Raw genomic sequence first — 14,835 nt, forward strand, 5'->3', positions numbered from 1 at the left:
ATGTCTTTATAAAAGTTCTGCGCTACTGAATGCATTATGCTACATAAAATTTGAATTACTATTTTGACAGCAGTTCTTGCATGCAAATACTTTTATACAATTTAAATATAAAACACCGGTCTCCACCTAAATTGATGATAGGTATCATAGCCTAAAGATTCCTTTCTTCAACTGGTTCTACGCCTCCCAACATACCTTGCTGTCAAACAGGTCAGTCCATTTTGATGTTTCCCAGAAAGTCTCTGTCAGAGTATTCAAGATGGCTTTTTGGTTATCATCTTTACATTCAGTTTCACTTGATGCAGCCCCTTCCTGGGCCTGTAACTGCAGAAGTTGATCAGATAACGCACATCCTTTCCGACAGAGAGCATCTACTAAGGTAGATTTCTGCTTTTCCATCTCACTATGTGGGAACAATATATATTTCATTTACGTGAACAGGTCTCTTTCATCATACCTATATATGAATTTTTCATAAACTCCCGAATTTCACCATCACACAAAATACACCTGCACCCCTTCTAAGTATATAACATAATATCCTGACTATGATACCACCAGAGGAGATCAACCCAGACTGCTATTTAGAAGGCCAGATCCTGAAGATGAAACTCAAATACTTTGGCCACCTAATGAGAAGGAAGGACTCACTGGAGAAGAGTCTAATGCTGGGAACGATGGAGGGCAAAAGAAGAAGGGGACGACAGAGAATGAAGTGGCTGGATGGAGTCACTGAAGCAGTAGGTGTGAGCTTAAATGGACTCCAGAGGATGGTAGAGGACAGGAAGGCCTGGAGGAATGTCGTCCATGGGGTTGCGAAAGGTCAGACACGACTTCGCAACTAACAACAACAACAACATTTCTAAACTGGAGTAAAGAGTCTAATTACAAAATATTTTTAACTAGGAATCTTCATCAAAAAAACAGCAGTTCTACCTTCTTCAAAGGAAGAACACTAACATTTATTTATCTATTCATTTACTTATTTGATTTACATGGCCACTCATCGCACAAATTCAATTTTGGGTAGCTAGAAACATAGAGAAACAAGAAATAGTATTAACAAGGAGTAAAAGTCTACCATGATTGCCGAGGGTAAAACCCAGATAAAACAATTAAGAAAAAGCTCTCAATCTTATTTGCAACCTTCTGAAGGAAGGGTTTTTCAATTTGCTTTTTAAAATACCGGCTTTATGGTTTTAAAGTTTATCATTTGTTTTCCCTTTAAAAAAAATTTAAGTACTTTTTTGTTACTTGCCATAATCTAATACAAATGTGTAATAACATACAAAGATTTGGGCAGAATTGTTGGCTGGCGATGGTCTTTGAACATCTATTGCTGCGATACTCTAGAGCAGTGTTTCTCAACCTTGGCAACTTGAAGATGTCCGGACTTCAACTCCCAGAACTCCCCAGCCAGCATTCGCTGGCTGGGGAATTCTGGGAGTTGAAGTCCGGACATCTTCAAGTTGCCAAGGTTGAGAAACACTGCTCTAGACTTCAATATTTTCTCCTTGGCAATATCATACCAACCCTAAAAATAGTGTTTTAAAGCATAAAATGCAATTAAGTGTGCTCAGTGTATGATTGTTTTCTTTTCTCATGAATATGAAAACATTTTAGTTTTTTAGCTTAGAAGAGCAGATAACTGCTGAAATAAGATGCAAGGAAAAAAAGTATTTACTGGCTAGGTACTTTTTTATAGTAGCAGCATCAGGTCTGGGATCAGTCTTCATGGCAAGATAAATAGCAAGGGCTGTTTGATCGATATGAGATATCACTGTATTAGAAGCTTCAATTATTTCATTTAAACATTTCATTCGCTCCTGGAAGAAAATAAACAATATCATTTTATTAAATTATTCTCTTCTTTTTTATTGTTGTAGGTCGCCTAGAATAGCCCCATGGCAAGACAGGCAGTAAATAAATTTAACAAATAAATCTGTATGAATGAATATAATACTATGAATATTCAAGTTTATAGGAGAGATGGGAAGTTATTTTGATCCAAAGCAGAAATCATACTTTGAAAATAAAGTAGTGCGTTTACTGTAATTGTCATCATCTATACAGAAAGATAGGCATAAAAACAAGAACTTGAATGGTGCTCTGTAATTCACTAAAATTAATGTTTTGCTGATAATTATTATAGTTTCAGCAGCAAAGAAAACATTCTATAAATCAGAATTCTATTATTGAAACATGTTTCTGGATAGTAAATTGTTTGCTTACAATATTATAGTCAAGTGACATTGAATATGATGGTTTTCAAATCTGCATTTTACCTTTTTTAATGCATGGAATTCTAGGTTGAGCTTATTAAAAAAATAGAGAAATTGGATTTTTTTGAGTTATAAAATGATAGCAAATAAACATATTGGAAAATAACATGTCTAATTCATTTACTCACAATCATATCAAGCCAATACTGTTTTTTCTAGTTATGATTATGTGTTTTGTAGATTTAATAAATAAGCTTGTGGCTGCTGCTATTGTTTTTAAGCTTGAGATCCAGCTCAAAAATAAATCAAATGTGTTCTGCTGAAATGATTCTAAGAGAAGAAAAATTATCAGAAATCTCCACAAAATACTCACTAGTATAATAAATGGAATAAATTCTGGAACAGTTTAAAGGTGTTCAATTAATAACTTTAGTTGATTTAGAGCACTGAATTAGGGACCATTTGTCTATTTGGGGCTTAGAGACGGCTCAGTGGATTTAAAATGAAAGATGTTTTAAAAAAGAAAATGGGCCGCACCTTTTCAGAATCCAGTTGATGAAGTCTTGCGACATATAAGGGGAGATGGTTAGGGAAGGTCTCTTTCAGTTCGTTGTATATATCACTGGTATCAAACCTAAAAATAAATGTATTAATGAAAATGCTAACTCTAGTGGTCTATAACGAAGGCATGGTGGAAAAGAAACACAATTTGCACCAATATGTTGGTTCTTCAAGGACATGATACGGCAACAAAAATCTTAAACATACCTTGTCATCCACTGTATCTTTAAATCTCTTAAAGCTTCTGCAAATTCATTGTTTATATCTTTTTCTGAATCCTTCTCTTTATCCTTGCTTCCATTCTTACTTTTTATTGGGGATGGGATCAAATGATAATGAACTGAAATTATATCCTAGAGTAAAAAGCATAGCTATATGGTCAGAATAAGTATTAATATTTTCTTTCTCACAAAACATACCTTATAAAAACTGAGAAGAGTGTATATGATCATTCAGAACCTTCTGAAGCCTCAGAGGACTAGAACAGATTTGGTCCAAAGAATAGTTCAAATCATCTTAATGATTAATAATCATTCCAGAAATATTTCACATGAGTTGCACCTCAACAAACTGATTAGCCTCAAGTTTAATGTCATATAACCTACATCTTCTTTTGTGGAAAAATACAGCAGACTATTGAAAAAAAAATTAATTGGCATTGTTAACCATGAGACTTTTTTCCTCAGATGATAAGAGTATATGTTGTAAAGCCTAAACCAATCTAAAGCAGGGGTCTCCAACCTTGGCAAATTTAAGACTTGTGGACAGCAAAGCAGCCTGAGGAATTATGGGAGTTAAAGTCCACAAATTTTAAAGTTGCTATGGTTGGAGACCCCTGATCTAAAGTATATTGCTAGCATTCTATTAAGACATGTAGTCTTATTATTGTATTTTATATTAGGATGTGGCCTCATGGCTAATAATATATTACTGTGGTTTCTGAGGAAATTATGCATTATTCAATATTTTAGGCAGAATTTCAATTCAGGTATTTTATTATTCAAAAGGGATTGGATGAAATCATAATATGGTAAAACATACTTAAATATTCAAGCAATAATCATCATAGTTCTAACCTATTCTTTTATTTTTTTAAAAAGATCTGCCACAGTATAAAATGAATATATATATATATTTTACAAGTTAAATTGGAATGATGGATATTTTGACCAATATCTGGTTTTTGGAAGCATAGAATCACATCTTTTAAGGGTCTAAAAATCTCAGTATTTGATAAAACCTTTTAAAAAATGCTGCAAGTATTTCCCTGTTGCCCTATGTATTATTCTATATTACACATTACAATTTACACATGTCTCAGTAAATCTGTGGACATCATGGTGGCATATGAAAAAGAGAATGTACAAAGTCTATAAAAACAGATTGAGATAATATTAATTTGCAAGGTTATGGCTAAAACAGTTTTTCCCAGGGGAAATTTCTTGTGATTAAATAGTTTGGGACAGAGTGGGACAATTCACTGCAGCCAATTCGCCATGGCCAACTCGCCATAGGACAATTGAATTATTTAAGTATGTAAGTAAGTAAGTAAGTAAGTAAGTAAGTAAGTAAGTAAGTAAGTAAGTAAGTAAGTAAGTATGTATGTATGTATGTATGTATGTCAGTCATTCACATTTCATTTTGTCCCTATTTTGGCAAGAAAAGGTATTTCTTTTGTCCTACAAATCCGAATTTCTGTATCTTCTTGGAAGATTTTTTCAAAAAGAGCAAACCTTTAAAGAGTTTTTGAAATAAAAGTAAAATTACTTGAGAAAAACCTAAAAAAATGAAATCCAAGAGAAGAGGAACATTTGGAGGAATTTCCTCGAATCTTGAAAAACTATGTCATGCAGTCAGTGGTATCTAATATAAGGAAGAGGTGAGTCACTTTAAACGATACCCCCCCCCCCCCCAAAAAAAAGCTAACAATATTATGAAAGACTCAGTGGCAGCTTTTGGAGAGTATCTTCACTTAATAAGTCAAAATATAATTAAGACATCTGCCTGTATATCTACTCTCTTAGCCTCCTCCCATCTCATTTGACTCAACAAGAAAATATGGCTACTGTCTTCAAAAAAAGCCAAGATAGTATATCACAGCTTCAATTGTTTGAATCCTGATTTATCCCAGAGTTGGTAATTGAATTTAATGTGCTTTACAATAACAAAAATGTGTAACACACAAACATACATTATACAAATGTATAATATATAAAAATACCCTTATTTATAAGGTTGTTTACAAATGACCTTATAAACTCAACTGTGGAAGAAAACCAAAATGTACACATATTGTCCCCACGAGGCCGATTTCTTATATTTCTATAGCAAATCTATATCAGTGTTCTCCAAAGTGGTCAATATTGACCCATGTGATCTTGGAACTATTCAAGGAGTTGATATTGTTCTTATTATTATTTACTACTATTAAAGTAGTGTATATTTTATGTAATAAATGTTTGGGGATTGGTAACAATCTGAAACTTCTTGAGAGAGTCAATGAACTGAAGTTTGGGGATCCTTGATATATATAATTGACATATCCCAACAAAGTTGGGGTGGCGCAGTGCGTAGAGTGCAGTACTGCAGGCCACTTCAGCTGACTGCTAGTTCGGCGGTTCAAATCTCACCGGCTCAAGGTTGACTCAGCCTTCCATCCTTCCGAGGTGGGTAAAATGAGGACCCAGATTGTGGGGGCAATATGCTGACTCTGTAAACTGCTTAGAGAGGGCTGAAAGCCCTATGAAGCGGTATATAAGTCTAACTGCTATTGCTAAAGTATTACTTAAAGGTAAATTAAAATTCATCATTATATTGTAACACTAGCTATCTGACCCATGAATGAAATAGTAGCCAAATTTCTCCAAAAGTCTTTCACATTTCGGTTTTTAAGCCACTTAATCATTTTGACAAGATGTAAAATAAGTCTAACAGTGGTTTTCAAAGATACAGTTTTAATAATACTTTCAGTAATAGGTGTATCTACAACAAACCAAAGACATTAGTAGCAAAATTGGGTCAGCTTCTAAAACATAAAAAGGCTGAATGGGGATGTATTATTAAATGCTTTATGGGCAATAAGGCATCTCTGTGAATTCCTTCTTTCCCATCAGTGTTTTAGTTCCTTCCAGTTCCAGTTGGACTGGACTCTATATCAGTCAAAGAAAAATGTCCAAAATACAAGTCATTATATCAGAATTCCTTTATCAGGCCTACCTTAGAAGCAAACACTTTAGCAAAAAGTGTTAAGTAAACAAATAATGTTTTATTAACTATTACAGGAAAAAAACCACCCACAGATATTTTAGCCCGGAGCTGTCTCAACCGAGTAAAACATGTAAATAAAATATTACTTTTCTACAGGAATCCGTCAATCTCCACAATTCCATCCATAAAACATGCAGCTAAACTAGGTAAGCTAAATAAATATAAGAACACATACTGTATTGTGGCAGGGATATTCACAAATACAAGATAGCATTAATGCTCTAGATTCCTCTTTCACAAGCCTACACTGCATCTGGCTTAGACCAGCAATTTTAATTTGACTCAGCAGGTGATTGTCAATATTATAGGAAACAAACACTTAAAATTGTATGTCAAAGAATGACAACCCATTCTTCCAAGATGGTGCCTGACTCCAGCTGATTACACATCCTACCCCATTCCTAAGTCAAAGAGGGTGGGTATGTGAAGGGAAAATGCAGATGGTATCTGAGAAATGCAGCATCATTTCTCAGATATGAGGCGAGGTGCGGGTAATGTTTCTATTATTTGAGATAGTGACTAATTTCAAAGCTTTTTAACCAATCTCCAATAAATTCTGTCCTTAAACCAAATACAGCTTCAATGGTTATGTTGTGGCCTGTTGCCCGCTGACTCCTCCAGCAGCCAAATCAGAGAAGGAGGCGTGGGAGTCAGGGTCAGCATTCAGGGAACCTCAGAACTCAAAGGGGGAAGAGAGAATGGAGCTTGCAGAGAGAGAGGGATTCCTTAATAAAGGAATCTTTTGAGTTCACTGCAGAGGGTCTGTTGTGTTTGGGGAGCTGGGTCAGAACAGGTTAGAGCAGTCAACATTTGGCTAGAGTGGTATAATATTGATTTTTCAATCTTTTAATCAACTCAACCTTTAACACTACACTATTAAAAATCACAAAATAAACAAAACGTCCCTCTTTGCTACAAGGGCCTCTGATACATATAGTTTCATTGGCACTTGTTGTTTCTAATGAAGGAGGAGGACACTGCTGGCAAGCAAAGAGAATTCGCTTACCATGGTACTGTACTAATATTCCTTACCCTGCACAATCTTACAATCTGTGGTTTTCATATGGCAATAGTATGTAAGAGCTATGCGTAATTTTTTTTAAAAAAAGAAAGATCATTTTGTAGGATAAGATATTAAATGCTTCCATCACAGAATATCATTACTATCATGCTAAACTAATAATATGCTATTTTACTGTTTAAAAATATGAATAATTAAGCTGCATAAAAGGTAACTAAAAGATAGAAATAACTAAGTATATTGCTTTAAATGATAGGCAAAAATACTTAAATACATCTTTTAAAAACTGGCATTCAGTACCTTTTTAACCTTTCCTTGCCGCTTTGCTGAAGACTGCCCCTGGGAGTTAGAACAACATACTGTAAGAAAATATCCACAAAACTCTTATAGAATGGAGACACTACCTATCAAGTTTTTATTGACTACTGAAGAACACTAAATGTCTTGTTCCCTTTAAAACATACTTCTAAATCCCAATATTTTAGCTTTAAAAAACACAAAGCACAAATGTTATGCTATTTAAGGATTTGATTTAAATCTTGATTTAAATAAATCCCAATATTTGGAAACCCAACAATAGAGAATGTAACTAACTCTTACTCCTTGCACACATTCCCATTTAAAATTCAATGAACTGCAATGGCTTTCTTAAACTTTCCACTTTCATTGAGTTTAGAGGTAATACAACATTGGGGTAAGTCTCATGGAAAGAGAAGATTAAAAACTCTACCATAGGACTTTGAAGAACTATCAATCATTCAAGCCAATTTTAGATTTTTTTCTATATATACTCTGACTTGTTTATAGTACCTATACTACAATTAATTTTCAGGGGTCCCCAACCTCCTGTCTGTGGACTGGCACTGGGCTGTGGCATGACAGAAACCGAGACGCGCAAACAAGCGAAGCCCCACCCACGGGATGCAGGTAGCATGCGAAATTGCGGCCCCTTCTGGTCCGCGGAGAAACCTCCTTCAGGGAACTAGTCCCTAGTACTCAAAAGGTTGAGGGCCGTTGTTCTAGATCGCAGCTTTACTATACACAACACTGTTGTTATATTAGTGAAATTACCCTATTTCTTTCACATGAAAAGCAAAAAAAACCTGTATAGAAATATCACTTGGTTTTAACAAATAATATTAATCATATATAAATATATTTGACTTAGTATAATCTGGAAACTATGTTTTAAATCATCAGTAATTAATTTTTGAACAAAAGCATGCTAGACATGGTTTTCTATATTTAAAAAAATATGCTAGACTCTGACATGTTTTCATCTTAGCTGCAATGCACCAAAATCGTCTATGGTTTGTGAAATATTTAAAGCAAGACGAAACTAAGAGGCATGGAAAAATTCTCTAACTAAATTAGTAATAATAATCTTTTCTATAATAAGCAGGCAGAAGAAACATCATAAATGCAGTATTCTAAGAATAACATTACCTCCCTCCAAGGGGCAGAGCAGGGGAAAAAGATAATTATTTTAACCACTGCTAAAATCTTTCTTCAGTATCTATACAGTTACCACTTATTTTGTCAAATTGAATGGGCTCAATAGTCTAATTGGCAAAGAGTTACAATTTCAAATACAATTATTTAATTTACCTATACTACCACAATCTAGATTAAAAAAACATTTTCAGATGGAAAATAACCAATATATGAACAGTGGACACTTTTTAGGATGAATTATTAATAAATCAATTGGTAAGCTGGTAAAATCAATTCCTAAACCTTATCAATTATATTAAGCCAAATTGTTTTGGAAACTCACTGATCAGACATATTCCCTATATTCCAAGTGTGGAAGATACATTTAGCTTGACTCTATGACATTTTAATATGAAATAAATATGTATATGTGTGTACTGAATAACAAATGAATTACTTTGAGGATGCACTATTGGTAAACAAATGTTTACTTGGTAATAAATACTTGCATCTTTTATTTAGTATAATAGGACTATAGCTTTATAGAGCCGTAGTAGCACAGTAGTTAGAATGCAGTGTTGTAGGCTACTTCTGCTGATAGCAAAATGAAAGCTTATGAAGTGTCTCATCAACAAAAGCTTGGCCTAAAATAAGGAAGTACTTCCTAGTCAGCAAATGGATGCTAGATAGCAACTATTTTAATATAACCTGAATAACTAACACTATATTTTTTAGATTGAAGTGAAACCCCAAGGTATGCAGCTGGATAAAATAATATTACAGAAATTATTAAAGGCAATGTAGCATGTTAACATACAATCTGTAACAAGGTGCTGGAAATTACCGTAAAAATAGCAAAAATTCAAGTCCAAACAGAACTGAAAGGCAGTTGTATTTAAACAATAAAGAAAATGGCATTTAGTATTTGAATCTTTTCAAGAGACTTCAGGAAAAAAAAAACTTTAAAAAATCTGGATTACTCTGTTCAAAATCATTTTCACACAAGTTTGTCAATTTCAATTACCTTTTTTTAAAAAACAACACAAAACAAATTTGAGTTTAGGCTTTTTTTTTTACTCACCACTTTCTTTACAAGTTCTGCCTTTGAAAGCGTCAATGATCCTGTAAGATAGCATCCAGGACCTGCTCCTTTAGGTACTCTAACAAACGAACAAGCAAAATATTTTAAATTCATGCTCACACTCTCATTTTTGAACCTCCCCATTGAAAAAAGTGTTTAATTCAACTGCAAATTGAACTTAAATTTCAGCAATACAACGTCAAGCCCAATATATAAGGATGAAGGGGGTTAAGGTTGAGGATGGGAATAGGACGACTCTGGAAGCGACCTATTTGAATCCTTGATCCCACTCAAAAGAGTTTAAAAAAATCCCCAGCTCTGCTCATTCCAGTAACCTCAGTGGAACAAAATGGGATAACTTCCCATGGCCAACTTGTTGGGGCCAACTCACCAAGGCCAACTTGCTACGGGCCAACTTGTCAAGGCCAATTTGCAGTGGGACAATCCCATTTAATTATTTAAAATAAATAAAAAAATATTTAAATTCTTGCCATTCACATTTCATTCTGTCCCTTCTTTTGCATCCTTTCTTTATTGATTATAATCCACCATCTTTTTTTTTGATATTAGTGTAACACTTGCCCTGCGGCAAGTTGGCCACAGCAAGCTGGCCGGGGGCGAATTGTCCATGGTGAGTTGGCCACAGCAAATTGTCATAGACCACGGGTGCCAAACTCAACTGCATCACGTGACATATCGTGACATATTGCGATTGATTTTGCCTTTGCGGAGCTGGGGTACGCGTGGCCTACATGTGACACATTCGGCCTGTGGAACGCCAGTTTGACAGGCCTGTCACAGATCCTCAGTGGAAGGCCTCCCTATCTATTAGCAAAAAGTGATTACTTTAGATTTAATACATTAAGGGAAGACAGATTAAGAAAATATATGGAAACATGGGCACTGGAGAGGAAAGGTTAGGGTTAGATGCTAGTGCCTGCAGGCACAGGTTAGAAATAAATATTTTTATTTATTTTTATTTATTTCTGGAGAGGAAAGGTTAGGGCAGATCCTAGTGCCTGCAGGCACAGGTTACAAATAAATATTTTTATCTTAAATTACCCAAGTTTGAAAGTTCAGAAGAGTTACTAATCAAAGCTTTGCATGCTATGTGCCACAAAAGCAACATAACTTACTTGTCATCTGGCAAAGAAGTAACAAAGTATGGCAGTGTGCGATTTGGTGGCAGAGATATACTGTTTGCTTTCTTCTTCCCTAAGAGAGCCTGACTGTGGGTATCATATATATCTAAACTCAGTGCATTAGACAGTCTGTGGGAGACAATAAATGGAAGGTCTTTGATGCGATCCAGCTCACTGCTGTGCTCGTGACGGATTTGTAGTCGCACGGTATAATCTCCTTTCTCCAGTTTCAGGGAATACTAGGGAAAAGAGCAATTCTTTAGTACCTAGACTCATACTTATTTGATGAAGAAGATTAACACACAATAAAATTTCCTCCAGTTCAACTTTACACTATTCCTTTCTAATTGAAGTAGAATATTTTCACAAAGCATGTCACTGCTAAGTATGCAAAACTTAAACTTGGACATTTGAAGTCCAGAGAGGGAATTTCTTACTAAATTCTTTGGAAAAAAAAATCTAACAAAAAAATTTACCCAAATCCCTTCCAATCACAAGGTAAATGGTATTTCCAGTCTTAAATTCTAAATTCTTTTTCTAATATTAGAGGGGAGGCCTTTTTCAAGTCTTCATCAAATTAAATTACAGATTTGCCACTATGAACATAAATATATGTTTAGGTTTGAATATTATGTACTTGAATTATAGTATCAAATTTTATGATGCCTATTTCCTGTTGCATATTTTTTATAAAAGGTAAATTTGTATTCTGTATAACCTATTTAAATTTGACTTAACTGGATCCTGAACATTCCTTACATAAGCACAAAATGTTCTTTCTATCTGTAAAAGGGACTAAAATCTATTAGGAGTTTCAGCTGGAGATTTGATTTTTTGCAGATCCTTGCCCTTCTGGCCTTGCAATTCTAGAAGTTCTCTCAATACTATTAATCTCTGAAGTTACAAACTGATGTAGAACCGTCCTCCATGCCCGTCCATCAAAAGGCTTCTGTGAGTGGTTCAATTTAATGGCAAATGCTTGGCCAAGAAATTCTCATTTCATCTGTTTAATAATATTTATATTGCTTTAAGAGAAAATGGTTCATACAGGGTAAGCAAGGTTAATACATAAAATCTTGAAGTTTTATGCTTTTGTTCATTTATTTGGATCAGAAACCTTTTAGAATTGTAGAAGAGCTTGACTGTTATTAATGGATGGAATACTACCCTATCCATTTGCAGAATAGCCTAATATGGGATTGTGGTTTTCATTGAAATTATGTTTCTATCACTTATAACCTAAGCTGCGACTTATTCTATCCTTCCACAGGATGTTATCACTGTCCATGCATTAGCAGAAGCTAGGTAGGCATTTGTGCCCAAACCATAGAATAAAAGGCCGTATATATTTAAAGCAGATTCTTAATTTTTCAAGGATGCATCAATCCCGTATCTAATCTATCTAACTACCCATCTTTTCCCAGTTCAACAGATAAAAGCTGCTTACATTTCCTGCTATACACTAGTCAGATTTATAATAAATTTATAAAATCAAACAACTTATTCAAGAAGCAGCTTTATTTATCAGAACAACCTTAAGTTATTCTTTATAATATTTACAAGTAGTAGTAGTAGTTGCATAAGAAATGAAGAATAGTATATACAGTAAATGAATGGAAATTCAACTTGAGAATGAAAAAATATCTAATTTTTAAATATTTATTTGCATAAACATGGCAAACACTACATCCTAAAATTAAAAAAAAACTATGAAATCATATAAAAATGAGTTCAAACATATTGGCATACCTGGTTAGGATAAGCATCACCTGATCCCATTAATTTTTTATTTTGGTCAAAGATAATCCATAATTGACTGTCAAATTCTGATTCATATAAGAGTTCACAGAGCAAGGGACAACTTGGAGTTACTTCTCCACTTTTGGGCTGAAGAAAAATAAAATGATAAAGGCATTTAAAAACAATATTAAATGTTGTTATTATTGATACTGACAATGGTAATTTATTAAGCTTGCTTGCCATTTGACTCTAAATGACCCCAGGTGGCTCATAATTTATTATTACATTTGTTTATTAAACAAATTTATACAGCCACCAAGTGACTCTGGGTGGATTACAATATTCCATTAAAAAATCATTTTATTGAGTTAGATCCAGTTAAATAACTCAGACTTACTTGATGAAAATTGTATGTCAAAATCATCTCATATAATTGTCGATTATTTGGCAATACATCTCGGGATCCTAAAGGCTTTATTTTAGCACTCACTGGTCTGCAATTCAACAATACACATTAGGAGAAAAATGAGGGTAAGGTTTTAAAGAATAACAGTATAGCAGAATTGGAAGGGACTTTGGAGGTCTTCTAGTTCCAACTCTTGCTCAAGCAGGAAGTGCTAGACCATTTCAGACAAATGGCTGTCCAATTCTTTTTAAAAATCTCCAGTGTTGAAGCACCTACAACTTTTTGAGGCAAGTCATTCCATTGATTAATTGTTTCTGTGAGGAAATTTCTCCTTAGATTGGTTCTCTCTCTGATTAGTTTCCATCCTTTGCTTCTTGTACAATTCAATTTTAAAACTTGTACATATACACCAGTACACTTACTAGCTTAAGATATGCTTACGCTTAATTCTGTTAGACACAATTTAACTATCTTAACTTTTTATTTATTTTTATTTGATTGATTAAATTTATGTCACCCATCTTGCAGCTTGTGGCAACTCTGGGAAGTTCAGATAATAACACAAAACCCAGACTTACAGGGAAAAATATTTCAAATTCAAACTGTCTCAGAAACAGACCTTCTCATATTAAACATGAACCAGGCTGTCTTGATTATTTCAAAAATGTTAAGACCAAAACAATCTGCTTCAGATATATATTAGCTGTCTTGATGGCAAGGTGTAATCCCATTTACAGTTTTTAATTAAATCATTAAACATTATCATTAAATCATTAATTAAATCTTTATTTAAACATTCAACAGACTTCCAATGATTACATACTTAAAATAAACAGAATATCTTTCTCAAATATTAAATTTACTTTATATTTATATTTAGTGTGATAGAAAGTTATTTAATCTTACTAACTACAGTATAACTTATTAATTTCACTATGAATTACACTTATTTGAATCTAAATTTCTTATAGTACCTTAGTGTTTGAACCCAGCATTTGAGATTTATGCAAGGCACAATATCTTCGTATTTCAGTGTTGCCCGAACATCAAAACGCACTATGCCTTCTGAAGCATGCTATAATCAAAGAATGAAAAAGTTTATTTGAAATGAATTTCAGATTAATGTTAGGCCAACAATGTATGTATGTATGTATGTATGTATGTATGTATGTATGTATGTATGTATGTATGTATGTATGTATGTATGTATAGTGTCACAACCCCTGGTATGCCCAAATATGGGAGGAGGCATACTGCTTCCTTTCTCTGTCTATAGATCATCACAAGAGACCATCCAGACAGAAAGCCAATATTTTTACTGTTGCCTTTGTTACATTTGTGTTGTATTTGTGCTGATAAATAAATAAAGGGAGACTGGTATAGATCTATCTCAAGCTATTTAGCTCTCATCAGCTAGCCATACCCTTACTGGGATTTGAACCTGTGCTGTATTACATATTAGGCAGTTGTGTTAACCACTAAGCCACAAGATTCTCCTCCTTTATCAGCTGAGCCAGGGAAATAAGTATGTATTTAGTGTCACAACCCCTGGTATGCCCAAATATGGGAGGATATATATACATATATATACACGTCATGCTTTTCCAAGGTGCTTCCCCTTAAGAGCTGACAATACACCATATGTCAGCTCTACCATCTTCACTATGCATCTCTAAGCTTGTTGGCATCCTGCCGTAAATAGAGGGAGCAGGGCAGAGGAAGTTAGGGAGATTATGCAGGTGGTGTGAAGGGGGGTGTAAGGGAGGAGGGAGGACATTGCTTAGCAGCCAAATTCCACAACCTCAAGGATGCTTAGCTTGGGAAAGAACGTGAAGCTTCTCTGAGACATGCCTACAATCAAAGCGGTTCCCAAAACATCAAGCTGGCCTTCCACTGGAGTCCTGGACACTGACGGTCCAGTCATGGGGAGGGCCACAAAGAAGGAGAATCTTTGTATGTTT

General features: G+C 34.4%; 1 protein-coding gene across 3 annotated transcripts in view; it reads right to left on the reverse strand.

The window, feature by feature from the left end:
* The window catches only part of TPP2 (tripeptidyl peptidase 2), a 51,528-nt gene that overhangs the window by 2,554 nt on the left and 34,139 nt on the right, over nucleotides 1–14,835 (reverse strand). Inside the window, exons 19-28 of one of the 3 annotated variants that reach the window (XM_087726503.1) lie at nucleotides 13,849–13,949; nucleotides 12,866–12,962; nucleotides 12,478–12,615; nucleotides 10,723–10,967; nucleotides 9,587–9,665; nucleotides 7,372–7,410; nucleotides 2,991–3,136; nucleotides 2,760–2,856; nucleotides 1,696–1,826; nucleotides 196–403 (exon numbers count right to left, since the gene is read on the reverse strand). In XM_087726503.1, the coding sequence (XP_087582629.1) occupies nucleotides 196–403; nucleotides 1,696–1,826; nucleotides 2,760–2,856; nucleotides 2,991–3,136; nucleotides 7,372–7,410; nucleotides 9,587–9,665; nucleotides 10,723–10,967; nucleotides 12,478–12,615; nucleotides 12,866–12,962; nucleotides 13,849–13,949 (1,281 nt within the window). Of the gene's footprint in view, nucleotides 1–195; nucleotides 404–1,684; nucleotides 1,827–2,759; nucleotides 2,857–2,990; nucleotides 3,137–7,371; nucleotides 7,411–9,586; nucleotides 9,666–10,722; nucleotides 10,968–12,477; nucleotides 12,616–12,865; nucleotides 12,963–13,848; nucleotides 13,950–14,835 lie in introns of those variants that run through there. The other 2 variants (XM_087726505.1, XM_087726504.1) reach the window with 2 other exon arrangements.

This window comes from Thamnophis sirtalis, unplaced genomic scaffold (assembly GCF_051295495.1).
Source record: "Thamnophis sirtalis isolate CommonGarterSnake01/CBP01778 unplaced genomic scaffold, rThaSir2_p1.2 scaffold_12, whole genome shotgun sequence".
NCBI classification, from domain to species: Eukaryota; Metazoa; Chordata; class Lepidosauria; order Squamata; family Natricidae; genus Thamnophis; species Thamnophis sirtalis.